General features: G+C 38.0%; 2 protein-coding genes across 9 annotated transcripts; one reads left to right on the top strand and one right to left on the bottom strand.

Annotated features, from left to right (window-relative positions):
• The first annotated feature begins 305 nt into the window (after positions 1 to 305).
• On the top strand, positions 306 to 4,372 carry LOC122052928 (protein trichome birefringence-like 14). Of its 8 annotated transcripts, XM_042614679.1 has the most exons (8): positions 306 to 487; positions 583 to 655; positions 1,530 to 1,571; positions 1,917 to 1,954; positions 2,209 to 2,361; positions 2,460 to 2,648; positions 2,895 to 3,090; positions 3,234 to 4,372. In XM_042614679.1, the coding sequence occupies exons 3-8, from the start codon at positions 1,543 to 1,545 to the stop codon at positions 4,060 to 4,062; spliced, it is 1,434 nt and encodes a 477-aa protein (XP_042470613.1). In that variant the 5' UTR covers positions 306 to 487; positions 583 to 655; positions 1,530 to 1,542; the 3' UTR covers positions 4,063 to 4,372. The 8 variants fall into 8 exon arrangements, with proteins under 8 accessions (XP_042470613.1, XP_042470618.1, XP_042470617.1 ...); XM_042614684.1 differs by lacking the exon at positions 1,917 to 1,954 and having other exon boundaries at positions 307 to 487; XM_042614683.1 differs by lacking the exons at positions 1,530 to 1,571; positions 1,917 to 1,954 and having other exon boundaries at positions 307 to 487.
• A 245-nt stretch (positions 4,373 to 4,617) lies between these two features.
• Positions 4,618 to 10,503, bottom strand: LOC122052927 (protein ROLLING AND ERECT LEAF 2-like). Its single transcript, XM_042614676.1, has 4 exons — positions 9,389 to 10,503; positions 8,691 to 8,866; positions 6,696 to 6,919; positions 4,618 to 5,665 (listed from the first exon to the last, which is right to left on the bottom strand). The coding sequence occupies exons 1-4, from the start codon at positions 10,395 to 10,397 to the stop codon at positions 4,864 to 4,866; spliced, it is 2,211 nt and encodes a 736-aa protein (XP_042470610.1). The 5' UTR covers positions 10,398 to 10,503; the 3' UTR covers positions 4,618 to 4,863.
• Between the last annotated feature and the right edge of the window lie 249 nt (positions 10,504 to 10,752).

The raw sequence follows: 10,752 nt of genomic DNA, 5'->3' as shown, positions 1-10,752 counted from the left end.
ATTAAATATGTTAGCTGAGAAATAAAAAAAAATTGAATCATTAAATTAAATATGTATACTCCAGAATTTATCAAAACAGCACATGTTTTTTTTTTAATTCTCCTCCATCCAACTCATTTTTAGACTTATTATTAGGTATCATTACACTTTTAATATTTTTTTAAAAAAAATTGATATTTATTATTATTATTATTATTATTTTAATATCGTATATTTTAGTTAACATACGACTGTTGTATAGAGTAATTGATCCGATGTGTGCTAACATTTTCAAAGCATGTGTAAGTGTAACTGCGTGAGTAACACCCGGTATGTGATCCGATACCTCGAACGATATGTTTTGTCGGAGAACTCGGTGGCTGCCCATTCACTTCTCCGACACATCCTCAAACCATTCTTAGCCACGGTCACGCTCTCGTCCCCTATCTTCTTCCTCTCCGCCATCGATCTCTTTTCCGCCGCTCCGGTTGGATTCCGCCCTGCACCGGTACGGACCGATTTTCCCTTCTTCTACATCGTCTGTTAGTTTTCCTCTGGAAAAATGAAACTTGGAAAATGGGAATACCGTGTTTTATCGTGCAGCGTTTGGTTGGTTGTTTGCTAGATGATTAGTCTCTTGAACTAATCTCAGATGTTAACTGGGAAATTTGGCCAGGCAAGTCTAAGTTTTTCTTTTTAAAATTCTAAAATTCTTACCCTGGTTTTGCCTAACGAGACATGTTGTACGGATCTCTGATTCCTCAGTTTATTTTTTTTTAATTTTAAATTAGCTTCTGATGCTAAAAATTTTAATGTTTGCTCAATTTCACGCACAAGGACAGCGACCGCTAGATGTTGGATGAACACTTTTTCTTTTTGGTCTCTTTCCACTTCATATTTTAGTCTTATGCATAACTGAGTTGGAAATATGGTGCATAAAGAAAACTGTAACTTCTGGATAATCGTATCCTCCTTGATTAGTTTGCTTGATTAATCACTCATCCGCATACTCTCTACATGGCTATCCTCATGTAATCTAATGCGTTTGCTCTGGACCATTGGCAAAAGTATTGCTGGATGCCGAAAGTATCATATCAGTTGTGTTTTTATTATGCAAGTTAAGAATCCCATTCAAATTAGTCACTTCCTGCGATAACTTTCTAAGGCTGTGTAGACAAATTTCATGAAAAGAATTCTTGACCTCATTCACATCTCATCTCAGATGGATTTTATAAAGAAAATTTCAAGGGCAATTCTATTGGAAGAGGATCGATCATAAAATCATGTTAGGAAAATGACATTCAAATCATGTTATATGCCCCAAATTATTTTAGTTGATAAAATAAGAAAAGTTAATCTTTGAGGAAATCTATTTTATTATTTGCTTTGTCCTTGTTTACTTGCATATTTCCTTCTTGGAAATTTTGTGTCCATCATTGATCAATATGGCGTGTTGTATAATTTATAAATACTTTTTAGATTTTTTTATTGACTATTCAATCTTGTGATGATAATTTTTTTTTTTTTGGAGCATGAATCACATCCTACAGTGAGTCAACGTACATGCGAATCTGCCAAACTGCAATATCTAGGTTTGCATCAGTGTGGTTTTGACTCCATGATTTCCTGCCCTACTTCAGCTTATTTAATTAGAGTTTTCTATATAGTATATTACCATTACCCCTGCCAAAAGCTATTGTGGACTTAACTTTATGTTTAACAAATGTGAGATGGAAGGTATTTTTGGAAATTGAGATTTCTTTAATATTCTTGGTATTTTTCTACTATAGCTGTTGTAAACATGGGTGTAGTTTTATGCTTATGTGTTTTTCTAAGAAATAATTTAAAATTATTGGGCTAAGAATTTTGTGGCCCAGTTTTTGATTTAGCATCCATAGATCAATGAAGAATTTATTAGCTTTTTGTATTATGGTTAGGCTTGATGCTATGGTTTGTGCAATCTGCTACCTAAGAGGTAAAATATTGGAATGGAAGGTTGATAAAATTTTCTGTAGTCAAGTGGTAATTTAAGAGAAAGTCTAGAGATGATCTGAATGATTTTAGTATATATTCTTCACGAAGCTATTTGATTATTCCATTCACATATAGCCCAATTTAACCTTGTGCCAGCCATTTGTTTCATTTTTTTTTCTTTGGAAGACAGGAAATTGTGTCATATGATGCGATCCAAATACTTAAGCTAAAAGGTGATTTGACTCACTTGTTAAGGTATGAAATTGGGAAGTCTGAATGGACTGAAAGGTAAGCAGCTTTCACTCACTCTCATCATCGTCTTCACAACATTACTTATTTGGAAATGGGAGAGAATTCCACACCAAGATCCTTTTCACCAACAACAGGAGCAGGATTTCTTTCCTCAAGGTTGGTTATATTATTTCATTCGTATGATTTCTCCCACCTTTGTCACTGTTATATTCTTTAGTCTGATGATTTGAGGATGTGACTCATTCTTATTACAGTTGCTAAAGTGAAATATGTTCACGAGCATCCATTAGCAGAGGAAGACTTTCCAGATTCAGACACCTCTGTTCATCAGACTAGTGAAACAGTGGTTCAAGCTCTTAGTGATAATCCAGTAGGTTTGACAACATCAAGTAAAGAAACAGAAGAAAACAAGGGTTTTGAGTTGCAGACTGTAAAAATAAAAAGTAAGTGTTTTACTCTTTAAGATCCTTCATATTGTACTATTTCTCTCCTGTGTAATCCTGTTTCTGTTTTTTTTTGGATGAGTTTATTCTTCATATTGAAAGTTTACCTTCATCATGGAATATGGGATATTTTTTAGCATATGATGAATGATGCAATAGAATAGAAATTCATTTATCATGCTTGTCATGTTTGACTCACATTTGGAAATCATCTTCTAAAGTGCTATTATATATTGTTTCTCTAAGCATGCAACTTTGCCAAGGGAAAATGGGTGGCAGACGAGGGCAGACCTTTATATTCTGGATTTGAATGTAAGCAATGGCTCTCTGAAAGTTGGTCATGCAGATTAACCCAGCGTGAAGATTTCTCCTATGAGAAATTCAGATGGAAACCAGAAGGTTGTGATATGCCAGGGTTTGAGGGCTCCAGCTTCTTGAGGAGGTGCTATTTATTTATTTATTTTGTTATGATCAATTATCTTTGCTACTGATTGATTGTCATAGCTCTGGGCACTGGCTTATCTTATTATGTTGATACAGAGAAATCAACTCTTTTATCTTCTTACGGGTTGAATGTCCGCCCAGGATGCAGGACAAAACAATTGCACTTGTAGGAGATTCATTGGGAAGACAACAATTTCAGTCACTAATGTGTATGGTCACTGGTGGTAAAGAAAGACCAGATGTCGAAGATGTTGGGCTACAGTATGGTTTTACCATGAGCCCGGGTGATAAACGGCCTAATGGATGGGCTTACTGGTTCCCAAGCACTAACACAACCATCTTGTACTATTGGTCTGCGACGCTCTGTGATATTGAACCTCTAAATGTGTCAAACCCAGCTACTAGTTACGCGATGCACCTTGATCGGCCAACATTATTTTTAAGGCAAAATCTCCATAAATTTGACGTTCTGATACTGAACACCGGCCACCACTGGAACAGAGGGAAGCTTAGAGCTAATAGGTGGGAAATGTTTGTTAATGGATCACCTAACACTGATAGAAAACTTGCAGCCATGGGCAGTGCCAAAGACTTTGCTGTTCATAGTGTCATCAAGTGGTTAGATAGCCAGTTACAACACCTTCCAAGACTGAAAGCATTTTATAGATCAATTTCTCCCAGGCATTTTTTCAATGGAGAGTGGAATTCTGGTGGTACTTGTGATAATATTAGGCCTCTCGCTGGAGGGAGCACGGTATCGCAGAATGCTGCTAATAATGTTGCTGCCTTAAGCCCAGTCACCGGCACAAGGGTTGTGCTTTTGGATATCACTGGGTTATCCCAACTGAGGGATGAAAGCCATATATCCAAGTACAGTAGTAAAGGCACACCAGGTATTCAAGATTGTTTGCACTGGTGCCTGCCAGGTATACCTGATACATGGAATGAGGTCCTGGCTGCACAGCTTTAGGCTTTCTTTTATCGTCTGATGAAATTATTCATTTCATTCTTTCTCCTGCCCTTGAAGTTTTACATTGACATTGCGAAGGTAGAGAACTAGAGACAGAAAGAGGTGGGTTTTAAAGTACGACGTTTTGCTCCCATTTTAAATTTACCCTTGCCGGATGATGATCAACACGTAGATTTTCGATGAGGAGGATGTCATGTAAAGCTGGTTTCACTATCAAAACCGTGACTGTTGATTTGCATTTGATGTTATAGATTGTACGATGCCATTAAGATTGATGTATTAGTTCCTGCTGGTGAGCATTTATTCCCTATGTGTAAGCTTGGATTCATGATTAGTTGGTTATTCTAGCAAGCAAAAACACATCATGATTAAGATGTGAAAAAAAAATGTGAACTAATGTAATTTTGTTAGATCACATCAAAACTTTGCTAATGTAAACTTGAGCCAACCTACTTAAGTCAACCATCATCAAAATGACTAATTTTGTTGGAAATTTGTCATCGAACTCTTCTTAATCAGTAAACCATAAAACATGAAAAGATAACAAAATGAGAATACATCTTAACAGGAAAACTATAGAAGCAATCATATAACTTCTACACGTATGAACAAATATCTGTACACTGCATCATAATTTTTGTAACAATAAATTGACATGCTAACAGCAATGCCTTTGTATATTCTCTCCTATCGCTGCCAGGCTCACCAGCTTAAGTCGTAAATGAGCAGGAAAATCACTGACAGCGAATTATATAAAATATAAAATCAGGGACATTAAAAAAAAAACTCTAGAGAGATACTTCAACTATCCTTTGCCGGGTTATGTGATCCAGTAATGGAACTAAGATTGTTGTACATAGCCGAACACGAGTAAGAGAAATCTGACATAACTCGAAAGAGATCTGGTAGGTGTGTTTTTAGAGTCGCCAGAGACTTGTCCCTCACCATCTTGCATTGCTTTCTATAGGCTTCTTCTGCACCCTTCAGCTTGATATCTGCATTTTCTACAGCAAGCCTCCTCTCAGTGATATTATCCTGCTCATATGTGCCCTCTTTTCTGTCACCATTGCTTGCTCCAGTGGCCTCTGCCATCTTCTGCATGTACTTTAGATTCCATTCCTCAAATTCTCGTTTTCTTCGCTCATGATCCCGCCGGGCATCATCCCACTTCAACTTCAAGTTTAGCTCTTCAATTTGACACAGAACAACTGCATGCAACGATGCTGAGAAGCTACCTATGGCAATCTTAGCACGGTTCAGTGGAAGATTCTCTAACTGGTCTTGCCAATCATGTAGCAGGACCTTGATAGGGGGGTCAGGTTGCCTCCGTGGATAACTTGTCTCCTTCCCACTGTTCTCAAGTGGGATAATGTTCAAATTCAACCAACTGTTCAGGAATTTGATATAGTCTTTCTGATGATCGATGAGTTTTTGTAACTGTAAATCCCATTCTCCTACTATATTTCTAAGCTCAACAGTTCGTTTATGATGTTGTTGACTCGTCTCCCTCAGAGGAAGTTGAATGTCAATGGTTCTGATGTCCTTTATCAATTTAAGCTGGCTGCGATGATGCGAGCACATTTTCTCCCACATCCTAGCCATTCTGATCAAATGGAAACAAGGAAGGTCAGAAATAAGAAACTAATTTTAAGATGAACTCACATTAATGAAATTCATCAAGTTTTTGTATAAATCTGTCTGTGACTAGATTGCAATGCCTTTTACAAGTAGATAACTTCTCAGAACATGCTTTAAACCAACAACTATGAAATACTCAAATTAAGGTGCACGGAAATTATCAACATGAAGTTTGTTATTATGTTTGGATGCACAATGGCACTCAAAAATATTTTAACACACATGGTGTTACTTAGGAATCATCAAAATTGGTGAACTACATAACAGTTAACCAGATTTCGGGAATGCTAGCTAATAAAAAATTCAAGTTACAATTGAAACCATATCACTAGCAATTTTTTCTAATAGCACCATTTCTAGAACAAGAAGGATAGAAGACCAAGGCAATTTCTAAAAATCCAAAAACATGAGAATAACGAGGATTTGGAAGCCCTAATTATGATCAGTGTTTTCTGCAGATTGTTGACCTGCTGATTTTATGACAAATCATCATTTAGTCTATCTCAAGACTCAAGGTGCTGTTTGTCTTACAGTCTAATGCAAACTATTAGTCATCCATATATTTGCAGCAGCTGAAGACAATAAAATCACAAAAGAAGTAAGCATAGACTAGTGTAATTGAATGATATGGACTTTAAGTAGTCAACAGTTAGTTTGCAGGTAGGTAGCCCTCAAAATTACATGGCCAGGGCCTCAAAATCCCAACTTATTGTGTCAAGTGTACTCAACTAGTTGACAGCATGAATAAAATCGAATCTGGTAGCGAAGCATATAAAATTCAGCATGGATGGGTCATCATAGAGACGAAGTATATAAAAGCACATATCCCAAGGCAGACAAATCAAACATAAAAAGTAGAACACTCATTTCAGCATCATTCCTTGCTGTTATGGGTCATCCCACCATATCAGAAGTGAAAAAAAGGGACATGCATGCTTAAAGTATGTACGTGTAGTTACAGCTATCTACCAGTGAGACAATAAGTAACAACTTACCCATTAACAAGTTCCACTAGCTTGATATATAGGTGATCATCACGAAGATGATTAATTTCTGAAACTGTTGCATCCATTGACTGCATATCAACTATATATCTTGTTTGCAAATGGCTTACAGCTGACTTGGTTCTTCCCAATGTTGTTGAGTTAATGCCACGTTTCTCTAGCTTGTTCAGCATAACCAACTTTTTCTTATACTCAATTTTCATAAATTCACCAGCCTGTATAGAGACTAAAATGTATTATGATAGTTGACAATTGATGAAACTAAAAGGCAGTTCAACTATATATGTACATTGTATGAAAAAGTTTTCTTGTATCAGTTAGATATGTGAATAAGCAAGGATTTGCAGATCATTTCATAAAAGCAGATTAGCAAGCAAACAAAGTTCTACAAGCAGACAACTAAAACCTAGGAGAAGCTCTGTAGAGAATAAAAGCAAACATGTAATAAAAAACTTTAAAAAAAACTAAAATGCAGCAAAATGACAACTGGCCCAAAGATCATCTTAGATAGCCTGAAGACCAATGGAAATTATTCCCATACTGGATTTTAATTAGCAATACACCAACTGCACCTACCAACAAATGCATATCTAGCAATTAGCATAGATCAAAGTGTGGTCGTAAATCTTGTCTCGTGACGATGGGCATAGGTAGAAGGAACTAGACGACACTATGAAAATTACATGCTCCATTTGTATTGCTCAATACCAACCATGTATCGCCAGTATTATCCAATACAAGTTTGTCTCAACCTATCAAACAAAATCTACCTGAAAATGGGTGACAAGAGAGAATCAAACAAAGATCTACCTGAAAATGGGTGACAAGAGAGAATCAATCAAAGACATGGAATAGCAAACTGAGGATGGGTTCGTGACAAAGGGCCAACCATGGGATGCACACGGAGGTTTTGCATGAGCATTTTGATTACTACATGGACAATGGAGTTTGATTGTGCTATGGCAATCCACAATGGAAGCAAATAGAGGTGAAGCTAATAATAAGTCAGCTCAACCCAAATGCAAGCCAAATTGAAACTAAAACCCACTTCAATTCCACACATCCGGATATAATTAGTAAACAGATACAACTTTAATTGTATTTCCACTCGTTAAGACCCATAACTAGGTCTGCAAAGATCTGACATCGAGGCAGTACCTTCCTGAGTTGATATCGAACCCCACATCAAATAATTGAAGACTCCATAGGATATAAAGCTTTATTTCCAAGTCACCCAGAATAGAGGGTAAATGGCCAAAAACGATTATTTGAATGAAATAACCAGATATCCTCATGTGTGCCCACGTGACTAAGCTCTTTATCCATGACTTAGCTCTTTATTATGTTTCACCATGACTTGCTTACCATGTTTCACATCTTAATTCTTTTTTTACCCATTACAACAACAATTCAACATTTAGTATCCTATAAATTCAATAGTATCTTATTTTTTAATCATGCACAATGATGTTCTAAGTATAAACAAGCTAGAAGCACCCTCCATTACATAAATACAACTAATACAATCCACAAGGTTATTTCCAAACACAGAAAAAAAGAATATTAGCTTATTTTCCTTAGAAACCTAAGGGATGACACAAAAATTATATACCAAACATCAAAGATTGTCATATTAGAAGTTTCTTAAATAGTTTCGGGAGTATGAAATTGCATATTCACCAATGTCAACAAGAGACATGAAAAAATTCATTACAATAGGAACAAAAAACTTCAGCAACAAGTTTTACCAATTTATAATTTAAGAAATTAAAAAGGCCTAAACAAAGCATACTCTTTTAATATTTAGATCTAAACAATAAATGATCTTTCCATGTGCTTAAGAGTTAAGAGAGGTCTGTAATTAGCTTCAACAGAGAAATACTCGTGTGCAGCTAGCTATGCAGTTTGCCAGGCATTAGCAGCCAATAAACTCCAAATAAAAAATATAAATTTTAAGTTGGCATTAAAAATATGTAAGAAACTTACTCTAACTTCATCATAAAGCTTTTTCTCCCACGCAAGCATCTTGTCCAGAATGGTTGCATGTGTTTCCAATTCATCACTAACAAAGTCATCTTGTGCACTTTCTGCTTGAGAAATGCCCTTAAATGAACGGTTCCATGTAATAACTCGCATGAGTATTGCTGAATGATCGATGTGTCCTGAAAATAGCAGGAGTACAAATTCTCAATGTAATTATATTCATCATTCTTGCTTACTGTTAAAAGAAAAGTAAAGAATTGCATATCTTTTGAGCTGTATTAATTACAATACAGATATCTCTTCATATAGAGGTTATAAATAATTTCAAATAACCAGGGAATAAGTTTTATTATCTATATATATATAAGGAGCTCCCAACTTCTCATTTAATTTATTCTCAATTTTAATGAAATTCTTGGGAGTTCTCTTTCTGTGTGAGAGTTCTAAATGTTTTTGTTGGATAGTCATCTCTGACCTATATCAGGCTAATTTGCTAAGATGCGAAGCATAGTCATTCAAATGCATAGGGAAAAAGTTCCATCCTTTACTTTGATAGTAGAAGTATTGTCAATCACCAATCGTAGTAGGTCATTAAGCAGAATTCATTTGCCCCTAGAAAAAAAACAAGAGAAAACAGCATCTACCATACAGATTGCAACAATTAGAAATAGAAAATCTCAAATAATCTACGATTTGCTTACCTCTATTGTCAGCAAAATTAGAATGGTAATGCAGACGAGGTGTCTCAAGCATCTTTGTGACTTCATGAGCACTCTCGGACGCCCTCAGGAAATGGTCATCCAATTCAATCAAAATCTGAAGCAGATTTACACTAGTTGGCATGGTTCTGCTCTTCTTGGCTTCAGTTGCTCCAGCGGATGCAACAGGCTGTTGCTCCACAGCAGCGCTATGCTTAATGACCTTCTTGACCGATTTGGATGGTGACGGAGGTTGCTCGTTCACCAGTTTTGTGGGCGTGAGCGGTGTTTCCTGGTGATGAACTTCATCAGATCTAGGTGGCGGCGTCGTCTTAACCTTTACCGTTTTGTCCTGCTCCACCTTTCTTTTTTGGGGCCAAGTGGTCTCATCTTCAGGTTGGCTAAGGGTGGGCGACATCATATTCTCGTCCACACTGAAGAAAAAGTCCCACGTCCCGGAGGTCTCAGGAGGTGGGCGGGCTTCCTGAGACCGAGGATGGAATTGAGGATGAAGGCGAGGCGGCGGAGAAGGGGACGAGCTCCCGGTAGTTGAACGATCATCATCAGCGCGCTCGCCTTCGTCCTCTTCGTCAATCGCGGCATCCGTCGGAATTTTGCTATGCAGCTTCTTTTTGGATTTAGGTACCTTAACGTCGGCAGGCATACTGGCGGCTCTCTGCAGAGAGGCAGCGGCGACGGAGGAGTCAGCCGGAGGAGGAGGCGGGGGCGGAGGGAGGGTCTCCACGGGCGCCTTTATTCCGACGGCTGAGGCAGAGGATGAGTAGGCGGCGCCGGTGGCAAAATTGTGGGAGTGGGATGGAGCTACGTCGTTGAGCTCGCTCTTACCGAAATCGGAGAGAGCGGCCCCGGTGTTCTTGAGGGTGACGGTGTAGGCGGCTTGCGCAGCGGCGAAGGCGTTGCGGGAAGCGACCGCATCGCGCAGGTAGTGCTTGCGATTCTTGCATCGCATGACGGAATCCTCGTTCTCGATCGCCGATTGCGTGCAACCCATTGCCGGCGCTGCGACGCTGGGTCGACGCGGAGGGTAGACTAGGAAAGAGGTTTTCTTTTCTTGTTCTTCTTCGTTTTTGGTGGGTTATTAGGAGTAAATTGGATCAGAACAGAGATGATGACGATTATTTGTTTACCAAATCAAAAATTATTACGATTGCGGTAGTTTTTGGTCTTCGTGTTGGTTGGCTGTGGCCCACACCTGAAAGTAACGTTTAGGTTCGGATCCTCTGCATTTGTTATAACAGATTGGTGTATGCTCCATGCTTAGGAAGAGTGGGCCCGATTGTGTGGACGGCTGGATGTGAGAATTTAACAATCATTTTGGGATGCCCTATGCAGATGATCTCGACAAG

The sequence above is a fragment of the Zingiber officinale genome, chromosome 3A (assembly GCF_018446385.1).
Source record: "Zingiber officinale cultivar Zhangliang chromosome 3A, Zo_v1.1, whole genome shotgun sequence".
Lineage (NCBI taxonomy): Eukaryota > Viridiplantae > Streptophyta > Magnoliopsida > Zingiberales > Zingiberaceae > Zingiber > Zingiber officinale.
Note: the sequence above shows the minus strand (reverse complement) of the source record. Positions and strands in the feature narration are given on the sequence as shown.

What these genes read in the sequence shown, in the direction of transcription:
- LOC122052928 (XM_042614677.1), top strand. Translation starts at nt 1,487, where the DNA reads ATGATAATTTTTTTTTTTTTGGAGCATGAATCACATCCTACAGTGAGT. An exon ending in TGCCAAACTGCAATATCTAG is followed by an intron (nt 1,572 to 2,208) that starts GTTTGCATCAGT and finishes TCACTTGTTAAG; the next exon opens with GTATGAAATTGGGAAGTCTG. An exon ending in GCAGACTGTAAAAATAAAAA is followed by an intron (nt 2,649 to 2,894) that starts GTAAGTGTTTTA and finishes TGTTTCTCTAAG; the next exon opens with CATGCAACTTTGCCAAGGGA.
- LOC122052927 (XM_042614676.1), bottom strand. Translation starts at nt 10,397, where the DNA reads ATGGGTTGCACGCAATCGGCGATCGAGAACGAGGATTCCGTCATGCGA. An exon ending in AGCTTTATGATGAAGTTAGA is followed by an intron (nt 6,920 to 8,690) that starts GTAAGTTTCTTA and finishes GTCTCTATACAG; the next exon opens with GCTGGTGAATTTATGAAAAT. An exon ending in CTAGTGGAACTTGTTAATGG is followed by an intron (nt 5,666 to 6,695) that starts GTAAGTTGTTAC and finishes CCATTTGATCAG; the next exon opens with AATGGCTAGGATGTGGGAGA.